Source organism: Perca fluviatilis, chromosome 14 (genome assembly GCF_010015445.1).
Source record: "Perca fluviatilis chromosome 14, GENO_Pfluv_1.0, whole genome shotgun sequence".
NCBI classification, from domain to species: domain Eukaryota; kingdom Metazoa; phylum Chordata; class Actinopteri; order Perciformes; family Percidae; genus Perca; species Perca fluviatilis.
The window spans coordinates 25,704,112-25,718,760 of NC_053125.1; the positions used below are offsets into that span (position 1 = coordinate 25,704,112).

At 40.3% G+C, this 14,649-nt stretch overlaps 2 protein-coding genes across 2 annotated transcripts in view; one reads left to right on the forward strand and one right to left on the reverse strand.

The window, feature by feature from the left end:
* Nucleotides 1-14,649, forward strand: part of LOC120572171 — a 284,405-nt gene that overhangs the window by 190,107 nt on the left and 79,649 nt on the right. The gene's annotated exons all lie outside the window — the stretch shown is intronic.
* On the reverse strand, nucleotides 1,357-11,571 carry LOC120572161 (NACHT, LRR and PYD domains-containing protein 13-like). Its single transcript, XM_039821333.1, has 9 exons — nucleotides 11,438-11,571; nucleotides 10,925-11,015; nucleotides 7,770-7,874; nucleotides 6,360-6,460; nucleotides 4,409-6,200; nucleotides 3,824-3,997; nucleotides 2,812-2,985; nucleotides 2,490-2,536; nucleotides 1,357-2,414 (listed from the first exon to the last, which is right to left on the reverse strand). The coding sequence occupies exons 2-9, from the start codon at nucleotides 11,005-11,007 to the stop codon at nucleotides 1,906-1,908; spliced, it is 2,985 nt and encodes a 994-aa protein (XP_039677267.1). The 5' UTR covers nucleotides 11,008-11,015; nucleotides 11,438-11,571; the 3' UTR covers nucleotides 1,357-1,905.

Genomic DNA, 14,649 nt, shown 5'->3' on the forward strand with positions numbered 1-14,649 from the left:
CCACACTCGTTTTCCTCATTTGCGGTTTATTCTCAAAAGCAATATTACACTGTTAAGCTATTTTATCACAAGATAACACTGATACATATAATATGTAATATGTAATAATAATACATATAAACTGGTATTCAATGAAAAGACAAATGAAATGAAAGCTCAAAGTTACATTATATCACTGTTTTTTCTCCTGTCCTGTCATTTTATTTATTTTGATTAACACAAAACTGCGACCCCTCAACAAACTCAGGGTGCGAAACTACAGGCGGACCTTGTCTCCTTTTAATAAGACATGCACTTCCCTAAAAACGTGATTTGCGAGTATCGACCTTATGCTACTTTTGCCATACATTTCCATATGTCTATTATTGATGTATGCTTCATGTATGATGTGTCACTGAACAAACTAACAAAGCACACAAAAAAAACTCCACTAAGCTGCCAAAAGTCTGCCAGGAACTAGGTAGACTGTTTCAAGTCAGGAGTTCTTGAACCAATTTCAAGACACACACATAGTTAGTGGTAAATACATATTACTAAAATATTACTTTTACAAGACTGCTTAAAAAAAAGGGAAAGGGCTGCAACTTTTAATTTGTCTTTCTCTTAAAGGAACACGCCGACTTATTGGGAATTTAGCTTATTCACCGTAACCCCCAGAGTTAGACTAGTCCATACATACCCTTCTCATCTCAGTGCGTGCTGTAACGCTGTCTGACGGCTCCAGCGGCATCAGGCGAGCACAGAACATGCAGGTAACTGGTTCCTACTAGCCTACTGTTCCGAATAAGTGACAAAATAACGCCAACATGTTCCTATTTACATGTTGTGATTTGTATAGTCACAGCGTGTACAAAAAACTGTAACATGAGACACAGCCATCTTCTAACCGTAAACAAACTAGTAATAGTACTTGGGCGGAGTGATTTGCTTTGCAGCTTCGCCTGTCTGAGAATATAGTTCCCGGTTTGTTTATGGTTAGAAGATGGCTGTGTCTCATGTTACGTTGTTTTTTGTACACGCTGTGACTCTACAAATCACAACATATAAATAGGAACATGTTGCCGTTATTTTGTCATTTTTGTTACAATTCGGAGCAGTAGGATTTCTGGAACCATTCACCTGCAGGATCTGTGATGGGTTGCTGCCGCTGGGGGTGTCAGGCAGCATTACAGTACGCACGGAGATGAGAAGGGTATTTATGGTTACGGTGAATAAGCTAAATTCCCAAATTCCTTTAAGAGAAAGAAACTAAAAGTTGCAGCCCTTTCCATTTTTTTTTTAAGCAGTCTTAAAAGTAATATTTTAGTAATATGTATTTACCACTAACTATGTGTGTGTCTTGAAATTGGTTCAAGAACTCCTTACTTGAAACCGTCTACCTAGTAGATGAGAATAAGCAAAATTCCCAATAAGTTGGTGTGTTCCTTTAAAGTTGTCAATGTGATAAACCCATCATTGATTTGAGTGTCCCCCTCCCGCCTGCACACGTTTTCATATAAGAAGTCCAGGCTTTTTTTTCTTATCGATTTATTGTATTTTATGTTTTTCTTTATTTTTATTTTTAATGTGTTTTGTATTTTTTTTTCTCTTGATAAATTGCAAGTTTTTTTTTTCAATGAAATGTAAGAAAATTGAACAAAAGTATAGTTTCCCAGAAGTGTTAATGGCATAATCCTAACACTGTTTGGTATCATGGATTGACAAATGACAAAAATTTCAATCAATGGATTATCAAATACAGTAACCTCATTTCAAACTTCTAGGATGTAAATTTACTTAATTGTGAAACCCGAGAGTCTACAACTTATTTGTTTATATATACAACTATTTGTTTATACCTTCTATGGGAAATAACCAATTCTGACAGAAAGTATTGGCTCTAGTGTGAATGCATTGAAAGGTTGATTATATTAGCTGATAAAAGAATGCAGAAGACTGAGTATGTTCAAGTTTAACAGCGGGATAGAGGGGCTCATTGAACGTTGTTTTGTAGGTATGAAGGCGGGTCCGACTATCAGAAGAAACTCTGTAGAATGACAGAGTGCCAGCTGGCCAATCCAGATACACTCCCACCCGACTAGAGCGCCATCCAAGTGAAGTCACATCTACTTTCTCGTTATTGTGCAAAACGTAATTGCCATCATTAGAGAAAACTAGACACCAAGACTCGTCATTGTGTCCCATCTCATTCGTCTTCCCTTTCTGGTCAGGTTCTTTGTATGTGACCCCAATGCTTAAGGGTCCAAACACCTCGACCTCCCAGTAGCAGCGCTTATTTAGACTCTGTTCACACAGCACCTGTTCTTGGTGATGGGATGGCTGCTCGTCGTCAACCCAGGTCACTTTTCTGTTCCCTTCAGAGAGAAGGAGGTTCTTGTGGGCTGTGTTGGGATCCAAAGTGAGCTCACAGGCATCTGGAGGTAAGAAAACACTTTATTTCGAGAGAGTTCAAAACATTTCTTTCCACCAGTGAATATGCAGATACTTACATTTCTTAAAGCCTGGTTCCATCCTGTGACTTCCACCATGTTCAACGCTGTTGAGAAAATATTTAAGGGTTGATGTTTAATTAAGTTTTAGAATTTAGTCAGATAATAAGATTCCCCCCAACTTCCGATTAGTGGTAATACTGAAATATGTGGCTACATGTAAGCAGTAACTAGAACTAAAGCAAATTAAGTTGTTTTTTTTATCATGAATTTAGAATTTTAGTGTCGTCATTACTTCAATCTCACCATAGTGGATTTGTAACAGTATTCAACACGTATTTCCTTCAGTATGAAAGTAAATAATGTTGTATTTTATAATTACTTGAGTATGTCGAGCTTGTATTGTGGATCATTCATCAGCTCAGAGAGTAGCTTCTCTCCTGATTCTCCCAGATTGTTGTAGCTCAGGTCCAGCTCTGTCAGATGGGAAGGGTTGGACTCCAGAGCCGAGGCAAGATAAGCACATCCTTCCCCTGTTACCTGACAACCTGACAACCTGAGAAAACAGTGTTTGGTTTATTAGCATGCAGATTACAGATGTATTTCCACAGATCTCTGAAAGACTGAAAAGATGGTAGGCTTAAAATGATGAGTGGCCTTTAAATGGGTTATGTATTGTAGAACTGGCGCTGTTGAGAAGGCTGTAGCTATCAAAAAAGAATCGCTAAAGTAAATTATATTTCCTTGAAATTGTCGAAACACTTACTTTAAACCAGAGTTTCTTAAAAGTATTATTCAAATTCCGCATCGGATTTTTATTCAAGGTCAGAGGTCCGAAATGATTGGCAATAACAAAATAACCTTTAATCAACTCACTTATAACTTTTTAGCAACATACATTCAAGTCTGTACGGATCACGGATCAACTATGATTTGTTACACTTGTATATTCAACATCATTAACCATTTATTGACCAATACAAAATGTTTATAGAAATAGAAAACGTGACACTTCATAAGGTCATAACACACCGTGTGTTTTGACCTTATGAAGTGTCACGTGCCATTTGGTCCGGATGCAGCCATTGGTCCGAACTTTGACAAGCCCTGCTTTAAACCATAACAGGTAGAGAAAAAGTCAAGGGGTCACCAAAGTCAGAAGGATTTATCATCTAGGAACCATGAATGTTTGTACAAAATGTTTTGTCAATCCGTCCTGAAGATCTAGAGAGAGTTATTGAATATGTAAAAATGTTGACCCTATGATGGCGCTAGATGAAATGTCAGTAATTGGGATCCATCCTCTGGGGACCATGAATGTTTCTATGATAGTAGGAAGATTACCTGTCCGCCCATTACCATTATATGTTACTGTCCTTTATTTGTGTTAATACCTCAGTGTCTCCAATTTGCAGCATTGACTTGGTAGTCCATCGCATAGCAGCTCCACTCCTGAATCTGTCAAGTCATTGTTGCTGAGGTCCAGATCTCTCAGAACTGAGTAGGGGTGCTTGAGGGCCAAAGCCAGGTGCTCTACCAACTCTGCAGTCACTTTGCAGTCTGCAAGTCTAAGGGTGGATATTGAAGTTATAATGTAATGAGAAAAATGTAGTTTTAAAAAAAATACATCCATAAATATTGATGTTTTTAAAACTAATATGCGATACAAGGAGACAATCCTGCTCTTCTTGGTCAGAACTAACCATACATGTTCATTCAAGGATCACAATTATTATTTCTTAAGGCGTCAGTATGCTTCCAATAAAGAGCTTGTAGGATCTTTGAACTGCATTTACCACCTAGTCCCCCACACCTTTCTGAAATTGGAACTTGTGGCGCGTTTGACAATCTTTGTAACTTGAAACTGACAAACTGATATTCAGACCAATTTTGCGCAGCAGTTGGCTACAAACCAGTTTGTTGAAAGCATGTGTGTATATATATATCTATGTCACATATTACAGAGAAAGTAAACTTACATGGCCTTTCTGCTGGTCGTCACAGCTGGTATCAGCCTCCTTCGGCCTACATCTGATGTGTTGTAACTTTTCAAGTCCAACACATCCAGATCATTCTTTGATACCTGCAGCATGTAGGCCAGCGCAGAGCAGTGCAGTGGAGTCAGCTCTGTTTTTGAACGATCAGACGATTTAAGATATTCCTGAATCTCGTTTTTGACTTTGTTGTCTCTCATCTCGACCATGGTCTGGAAGAGGCTGATGCAACTGTCTGGAGAGAGGGCCTTTCTTCGGATGGCTTTGAGGTGAGTCAAGATTTTCTTTTGGGTATCTTGGCTTGGGTCCGGCGATGTCAGCAGACCCTGAAGGACTCTCCGGTTTGGTTCTGCCATGAGGCCAAGGAGGAATCGCAAGAAGAAGTCCAGATGGCCGTTCTTTTTCTCCAACACTTTGTCAACGGTCATCTTCAGAAGATCAAGTAAGGTATGTTCTTCGTCCTTCAGATCGAGGAAGTTGCCGAGCTCTTTTGTATTCTTGTTGGTGAAACAGTCATAGACAAAAAGAGCTGCAAAGAACTCTTGTATGGTCAGGTGCACAAAGAAGGAGATCTTTTTCTGGGAAAAGACTTCTTCTTCCCTAAAAACTGCGCTACAAAATCCAGAGTAGACGGATGCCTCTCGTATGTCAATGCCACAGTCTTCCAGGTCTTCATCGTAGAAGATGAGGTTGTTCTTCTGCAGCTGAACAAATGCAAGCTTGCCGAGTTTCAGAAGAAATTCTCTGTGTGTCATGAGAAGTCTCTCTTGGTTTTCCTCAGTCTTCTTGTCATATTTTCTGCTTCTGCGTTTTGTCTGGGCAAACAGGAAATGTGCCATCATCTCTGTGAGAGTTTGGGGAGTTTCAGCTTTCTCTTCTCCCCCAAAGATCTCCTGAAATAATACGGCCGAAATCCAGCAGAAGATCGGGATGTGGCACATGACGTCGAGACTTTGTGAAGAGTGAATGTGTGAAATGATCCTGTCAGCAAGGCTCACGTCAACACTGAATCTCCTCCTGAAGTATTCTTCTTTTTGTGGGTCACTGAACCCTCGTATCTCCGTTACCATGTCAACAAACTCTGCAGGGATCTGACTGGCTGCTGCTGGACGGGATGTTATCCACAGGTTGGCATCAGGAAGAAGGTTTCCCTGGATGAGGTTCACTAGGAGATTACTAACAGATGTTACTTCACTGACAGATGTTACCGGCTTGTTCTCAAAGTCCAGTGGAAGTCTGCTTTCATCCAGGCCGTCCAGGATCACGATAACCCTGGCTTTGACGAAATCTTCTGAATCTCTCAGATCATAGAGCGCAGGGTGATGATCAGTCAGGAGCTTATGCAAGCTTTTGTTTTCTGTACTCAAATTCAGTTCTCGGAAAGCAAGATTGAAAACAAAATCAATGTCTTGGTTAGCTCTCTCCTCAGCCCAGTCAAGAATAAATTTCTGCACAGAAAATGATTTTCCAATTCCTGCAATGCCCTTCGTCAGGACTGTTCTGGGTGGTTTCTCTTGGCCATGTGACCGTTTGAAGATTTCACAGAGGTGGACTGAATTTGTAGAAGATCGTCGTTCCAATTTACGTTTAAGGTGCCTGAACTCATGCTCTGCATGTGGATTTCCACTCTCTCCAGCGATGACGTAGAGCGTTGTGTAGGTGCTTTCCAGAAAAGTCTGTTGGTCACTATGGCCTTCGTATGCCACGGTGTATAGTTTTTGCATTGTTTCTTTAAGATTCTTCTTTGCTTTCGAACGATGGCTGTTCCCTGTAACAACTAAATACAAACGTTTTCATTCAGATTCATTAAAGGTAATTATTTTGTATCTATTGCCTCAGTTGGCCAAGACGTAAGCCGTATGCCTGTGGTTTCCAAAAGGTCAAATGAATTTGAATAGAACCTGCAACCAGACGTGAAGTACATAGTTAAACTTACACGTGTCTTCTGCAGTATCTCTCTGGTGTCCAATGGTTAAAAAGACTGGATCCCTAAAATCCTCCAAACACTCTGCACTGGACGACTCTTCACTCTGCTGTCTATTGGAACAAATGAAAAACCAGTTACACATAAATTCATGACAGATGCAAAAAGACAATAGCCTGGTTGACACCAGTGGGTCTGGGGAAGGTTCATTCACAGCCCATTTCCAAAGGGGCGTCACCAACGGACGCCGCTCCAATGCCTCTGGGCGCAATTGGATAGACTTAAAACCAATCAGAGCGATCATCTTTTATGTACAAAATCTGCTTCAATGTCGCTGCGCTATCGTCATCGTGTAAAGCCTGCCTCAGCGGTGCCTCGATTTGGAAAAATTGGAAATGGGCTTGAATGGGCTCTTGGCCAGACGGACTTGCAGAGCAAATCTCAAATTTGCCAAAGTTCGTCAGGGTATTCCCAGGCTATAAAGACAATGGAAAGACGAGAACTGATATGAACAGAGTGAAGACACATCCACGAGTTCAAAAAATATTCATGCTTATCCAAAAGCAGACAGACACCCATGTATATATTGCAGTAACAAATTGATTTATCACTTTCAATCTCATTATTCATCTTTAAAGGTGCTTTTCTTGATATTCAGAACAATACAGCAGTAAAATACTATTTGCTATGTAAAGATATGAGTGAGTGATGGTGTCATGAGCAGAGAATGAAGTCACACTCCCTCTGTGTGTGTTGTAATCAGAGTTTCTCTGTTCTTTAGTCTGATAGCTGGTCTGGTAGTGCGTGCATGTGAGTGCCTTGTGCGTCGGAGGACGGTGACAAAAGCGTCGGTATTTGATGAGTTGGAGAACTATGCTGCGTGGCATTTACCTTGAAAGTTGGAAGCCGGAGCTCGGAATGACGTCACACCCGAGTTGACTGCGTACCAGTACAACAAGTCGGAAATTCACAGTGGAGTTTTGCTCTAGCCAGATTAGCCATTGTTAGCGATGCTAGTTGATAACAACGCATTACGCAGTTTTTTTGTGCACACAAACAACAAGTCCACAGAAATGTGTGTACGACTGATTTAGTGATAAACAGTATACTACTACAGCTTTCACTACTGTTGATGCACAGAGCAGCAATGTGGGATTTTGGGATTGGCTTTTGTCAGAGTTTGTGTGGAAATCTACCTTCAGGGGGCGTTCCAGTTGACATTTCCGTCTGGCTACTCTGAAAATCTTGCCAGTTCAAGTGGAACACACTATTAGTTGGTTGCGAGAGCCATGTGGAGGCAATCCCAAACCACTTTTTCTTCTGAATACAAGTACAGCCCCTTTAATAATTGTAATAACACATGGCCTAACATGCTTTAAGATAATGTACATTTTTTTCATTTACAGAATACATTAAAATTACCTTTGTATCTCTTCAAGACCAAAATTGATTGGCATGTACATGGATCCATCGCTCTTCAGAGAGACACAGCTGGGATGTGTGGACTTTGCTGCACTCATCTGTGAACTAAGAGAAAAAGATTGTATTATCTACTTAATAACAAACAAATGACCTTTTCCTAAAACGGATTGATATTTTAATGCATTAGCTGTAGTGATGGCGAACTGAAGCTTTCTGAACCAGTGAAGGTTTCAATCCAAATGTATCGAAAAAAGGTTCAGTACTCAAAGCTTCAGAACTCTATGAGGACATCTGGTGGTGGAAGTTAAAGGTGCTCTAAGTGATGTGACGCGTTTTTTAGGCTACAACATTTTTTGTCACATACAGCAAATATCTTCTCACTATCCGCTAGCTGCCTGTCCCCTGAACACACTGTTAAAAAACACGGTCTCTGTAGACAGCCCAAGCTCCACAAACAGCAACAAAAACAAACTGTGCCAACCTGCCCCACAAACCATAACAAACGGTGTTCCAGCCAATAACAGACAAGAAGGAGCTGGTTGAGTCATGTATACGCATTGTGGAAGTAGCCTACGTGCTAACACTGCTGCAGTGATGGCTCAACCAGCTCCTTCTTGTCGGTTATTGTCTGGAACACTGTTTGTTATGGTTCGTGGGGCAGGTTGGCGCAGTTTGTTTTTGTTACCGTTTGTGGAGCCTGGGCTGTCTACAGAGAACGCGTTTTTTTACAGTGTGTTCAGGGGACAGGCAGCTAATGGAAAAATGTTGTAGCCTAAAATACGCGTTATATCACTTAGAGCACCTTTAAGGATAGCATTGCGTCACAAACTGTTTCACAAATATTAGCCATGAATGTCTTTGAGCCGAAGATGAATACATTTTGAGTATGAATTCATGGATAAATAAAAACGACCTAAATAACTAAGCCTATTTGGGACCTTGCATAAATAAAAATGTAATTGCCTTCTCCACAAACAAAGTTTGTCAGATAGGTGAAATAGGCAGTGCAGAAGGCGTACACTATATGAGCAACAGTCTGACATGTAGTCTACTGCAAGTGTGGTGTTTATAGAAATTGTTTGAGTCAATTGATTGGGGCAGTGCTTTGACAGGGGCAAGGACATACTTTGGGACAGTGATGGTGCTTATGGACAATAACAGTGCTCGTGGACAGGTCAGGGGGATATTATTGTGTTTGGTGACAAATGTTTGTGGGGATAGACATCAAATGTCATTTTTATTCAGAAACAGAATTTTTTCCACTGTTCCAGGGCTGAGCCTATTTCTTTTCTAACCTGCAATAAACTGTCTACTCGCTATAAACTTTCTACTTTCTATGAACTCTCAACTCGCTATAATAATCGCTATAATAATCTCTCTATATTCACTAACTCTCCTGACTCAGTTGACTATCCTACTGCAACAACCCACAAATACACGCTCTGTGTCGCACTATTTTTGAGGCTTTGAATTCAACTTCGAAGCAGTCCCGTGGGTGTGTGTGTGAAACGAAGCTTCGGACATCACTGGTCATGTTATTATCTCAAAAACGAATCAAGCTCCGATACAAAGCTTCATTCCAAATTGGTTCATTTCTTCGATACATGCCTCGAAGCAGGGGGTTCACGGGTAACATCACTAATTAGCTGTACACAATATTTGTTGAGGTTTGGCTTGGTTAAAGGGTAATTTCCTTTTTTTGTATCCTACAGACCCTATTTTCTTATGCATTGGTGTCTTGGTAACTAATGTGTGGTGGTGACGCAGTGGATATGACACATCAACACATGCCTTTGGTGTGGGAGATCTGGGTGGATTCCCATACATCAACCAATGTGTCCCTGTGACACTTAAACCATAGTTGCTCCAGAGGTGTGCAGCGTCTGACATATATAGCAATTGTAAGTCGCTTTGGATAAAAGCGTTGGCTAAATTACATGTAATAATGTAATAATAATAATAACAATAATATAGTAATGTGGATAAAATCTTTGAAATTGGTATGTGAACTGGCCTGCAATGTTATCTTGTAGCATGTTCATCTGCAGCCTTCTTTCTTAATACTGGACCAATTTCAAAGACTGTTGTTCCAATCAGTCACTTAGACACTTTTTTAGGTTTCAAAAAAACAAAATTGCCTCTTTATACATACAAGTATGTTTTTAGACCTTCTGGATTTCTTTTATTTAAGATAAAATACAATACCATTTGCACTTTTCATAAATATTAATAATAATAATATCTGTGGTTTTGAAGTTTATTTAAACAAAGGAAACATTTTCTGTCATTTGTCCGCAGCACATTCTGTAAAAAAAATCCTGAGAAAATCGTGTCGTGAACTTCAAAAATCGTGACTCGAATCGTGAGTTGAGCGTATCGTTACATTACTACTTGAAGGTTTGCATGGCTTTCACTTAAATGTACTACACAAGGGTTCTTCAACGTTTTTTAAGCCAAGGACCCCTTAACTGAAAGAGAGACGGAGCAGAGACCCATACTGTAAAAAATTAAGTTGCATAATAAACTGGGCCTACAATAAAGTTTAGTGCGGCCTAAAGCCTTTATACATACCTTTTACTGCATAGAATACTAAGCTAGTAAAATAGCCTAATAACTGTCTGATTTTATAAATCATGTTTTAATGTTAAAACATACATGTGGCATCTGTGGATGGCCTTAGTGACTACCTAACCTTACTTATAGGCCAGTAAGCAGTGGGGATTTATATTTGCTTATACTATTTTGGATTCATGTTACTGTAAGACTTTTTAATTTTTGAAAAAAAAAAACTTAAAAAAATTAACAATAATTTGAAGGCCCCCCTGCATTGACTCTGAGGACCCCCTGTGGAAGATCAATGTACTACACTACATATAAACTTGTGATGGAGAAGCTCCCTGAAGCATTTTATATGATCACAATGGCGACACCTGCTGGAGACTTTATACACAAACCACGATGACAGTCCCTGATAACCATACACTGTTGATATGTTGTTCCATAAAGGTAATTTAAAAACGGGATACTTTGTAAACTTTAATACAATATCAAGCATAATAGCACTGTTATTTTTGCTTTAAAAATAGACTTCCAGTCACATTTGTGTGTGTGTTAACACCACAATGTCTTTTTATGATTCACTAACATGGTATTACCTGACGGACGGCTCACTGATTGGCTGCTGGAAGGACTCATCAGAAGTTAAAGAAGATGAGTCAGGCCGTTTCCTCTTCTTCATGACCACTCCTATAGCGCAAAAAAGAACAAATTCAATAGGGTTGTAAAGGACACAAATGTTTCACATGGACACATTCCAAAAATTGTTTTCACTCTGTACACCATCGTCCATCCGTGTATTTAATAACTGGTGCCTACTTAATAATAAACATATTCAAATTAAAGCGTCCGAAGTCTAAGTGAAATAAAAGTAGCTGCATGCTGCCAAATAAGAGTTAAGCCAATTATATCTGTGTTAATAAAGAATTATATGTATTAGCGACATTGTTTTCTAAAACTCCGACTTGTTTAATTTATCTACAGCTCAGCACAATCCATCTCAGGCCACGAGGAAGTAGGCTGGTGCAGAACAAACCGCAAACGATCACGACGCAGGCAACAAAACCCACCTGACCAAAGATTACGGAACAAATCACGAATGATCGACTTACTTTAATGAAAAAAAAGAATAAACCCCGCCTTTCGTCCTCAGGGCTTTTTCTTCAACAGAATTAAATCTGATCTGGTCCTCTAACAGCAGCACTGAACAAAATGGTGACGAGGATTAGCCTACTGAACCGTTACTTTCACTTTTGTATTGAGACAGCCAGGATGAATAGATGTAGGCCTAAATTGGTAAAGAGTCACCGGCCAAAAAAAACCCGCCCTAAATAAAAGAAACTATCTCATTCGGGATATTCTGCCAAAATGAGTACTTTTACTTTTGATGCTTAACTTTTAATGTTCTTGTTCTTAAAGGGGTGATAGAATGATTATATAGGGTATTTCACACTGTTCCTTATGGTCTCCTAATGGGGTATGTAACATTGGTTGGGCTGAAAATGGCCTGGTTGATATTTTACTGGCCCTTATGCATCCCTGTGTTTTGGCCCTATTTGTAACAAGAGCTTTTCTTCCAAATATGGTATGGTCATGAATATTTAGATGAGCTGCGCGCTGATTGGTTGAGCGACTTGCCATACGCAGACATTAGAGACGCGCGCTGATTGGTTGAGCGAATCCCCAATACACATACATCGGAGAAGCGACAGAATCTCATATTCCAGACACTGCAATGTTTCATTACCAAATTCACTTCTGAGACTTTTTAAGCGAGAAATCAACTATATAAAGCTCAAAAATATGGGCCGTTTACAAAAATTGATGGCTAATTGCAAATTTGGCGAAGACGTGTCGGACTTTAGGAGCTCCACACAGTCTGACGAGAGCGACCGCACTGCTGGGCTCCACCCGCGCAAAGTCACCCCTTGTGGACACTGCATACGGGCTCCGCGCAGCTGCCGGCATAACTAATATATTTACGGTTTGAATTTCACGCGCCCAACTTATATAACATCATTCCCCAATGTCTTATAAAGCTAATCGTTGTGCCGATTAGATTTTAAGGCATTACTTTAACGGAACGGGCGTCTTTTAGGATCGAGCAGCTGCTTGCTATATGTCCCATTCATTACAATGGGGAAATACCGCAGCTAGCTAGCTACACTTTCGTCATAACTAAATTATATTTACAGTTTGAATTTCGTCACGCCACTTATATAACATCATTCCCCAATGTCTTATAAAGCTAACCGTTGTGTCCGATTTGATTTTAAGGCATTTTTATGAACCCGAGCAGGGCTGGACTGGCCATCTGGCATACCGGACATTTTCCCGGTGGGCCGACGGACTTTTGGGCCGAATCGCCGATATAAATAGGCCTTTTTTTATTTTATGGCCGGTCGGGCCCATAAAGAACTCACAGCGGCCCATTGGTTAATTTTCTTTATTGGCACTGGCCTGACCCAATGAAATCCAGGAACCCCCTTCCCCACTCCGGGCCGCAAATTTACGAATCCCACTATGGCCACGCCTCCCGGCCCTGAGACGTGAGCTGTAATAGTTATGCTGGAAGTTTAGCATTCACGTTATAATGGACAAACGACCACCAAGTGCAAGGGAGGTGCAGAGAAATTACAGGAGAAAAAGATTAAGAATCTACAGGCGGATTCCTCAAGAATTTCGGACATGTTTGGGTCTGTAGTAGCTGCTTCAACATCAGCATTACCTGAAGTAGAGGAGGAGAGGTGCCTGGCTATAGAAGCAGAAACAACGATGTCAGGGAAGAAGGCGAGGAGGAGGCGAGTGAGGAAAAGATGGAAGAGAGAGTAGATGACGATGTGGTAAGGAGTAGGCAAATTAACACAGACTCTCAGGAAGGGAGGGAGGCTGTGTGTGTGTGTGTGTGTGTGTGTGTGTGTGTGTGTGTGTGTGTGTGTGTGTGTGCGTGCGCGCTCGCGCGCTCGCGTGTCACGTCATAACGACAACAAGCAGTTTGTCTGTAACATTAAAGTTAGTGGCTGTCAGGTAACCTAACAGCTTAAGCTTACATTGAAAATGCTAGTGGTTAGCCTGTTGGGTAGCTGAAAAGTCTGTGGATCTATAAAATCAGTGTTGATACAAGCATCAGTGTTCCTTGAATAGCTTAATTAGCTTCTCTTGTATTGGTGCTCTTTTCCAGGGCATATACTACTCTCAGCTTTATTGTAGCTTTTAGGAAGGGTTATAGTTATGGTTATTGTATTTAGCAGACACTTGTGTCCAAAGCGACAAAATATGAATCTTACAATAGTTAAAATTAACAGTAAACTGTTTTTAAAGTTGCTAAGCCAATATTAAGCAAAATAGTAATAATAAAAATAATGACAATACAATATCAAATATCAATAATAAAAAATTATAAAAATACCATAAATATACAAATCATAACTCTAAGAATGAATTATTTAAGTGTAAGATCAACAGATAAGTCTTGAGTCCCCTCTTGAAGGATCCAAAATGAACGCTGAACACTAGGCAACTCATTTAATGGAACGCACGCATATTTATAGAGGACTGTCTGCAGGGAATTTGTCTGACCAATCACGGTGGGTGTGGGCCGCCTGGCCCAAAAATGCCAGGGCCGATTTTTTGTCCCAGTCCAGCCCTGAACCCGAGGCGTCTTTGTAGGAAAGCAGCTGCTTGCTATATGTCCCATTCATTACAATGGGGAAATACCGCAGCTAGCTAGCTACACTTTCGTCATAACTAAATTATATTTACAGTTTGAATTTCGTTACGCCACTTATACAACATCATCCCCCAATGTCTTATAAAGCTAACCGTTGTGTCCGATTTGATTTTAAGGCATTTTTATGAACGTAAGGCGTCTTTTGATCGTGTTCTATATGTCCCATTCGAAAAAAGGGGAAAAAAGGGGGGTTTTTTTTTTCGCATAACTAAAGTATATTTACAGTTTGAATTTCGTCACGGCATGAATATTACAGGTTCCTCAAGGTCTTACAAAGCTTAGCTAACACTTGTCCGATTTCGGATTTCAATTGAATGTATTTTTGTGAATGTCAGAGTTAGGAGGAGGCTAGCTAGCTGTCATTGATGGACTCCATCTCACCGCGGCTCTATCAATGAGACTCACGGACAAGAGGCGTTTAATTCCCCGATTGTTTGTTTAAATAACTCAACACACATACCCATTATAAGATTAAATGGAACCTGCGGGCTGCGGGTAAAAGATTGCAGGCGTAACAATCTCGCTGACACTGCGGTCAGGGCGGCGATGTAGCAACCCAGGCAGCACCAACACCAGCACTAAACTCCGACACAC

Excerpts from the sequence above, each read along its gene's own strand:
- LOC120572161 (XM_039821333.1), bottom strand. The coding sequence starts at position 11,007 with ATGAAGAAGAGGAAACGGCCTGACTCATCTTCTTTAACTTCTGATGAG. Across the intron at positions 7,875-10,924 it reads ATCAGTGAGCCGTCCGTCAG|TTCACAGATGAGTGCAGCAA; the intron begins GTAATACCATGT and ends TTTTTCTCTTAG. Across the intron at positions 2,537-2,811 it reads TACAAGCTCGACATACTCAA|CGTTGAACATGGTGGAAGTC; the intron begins GTAATTATAAAA and ends TTTTCTCAACAG.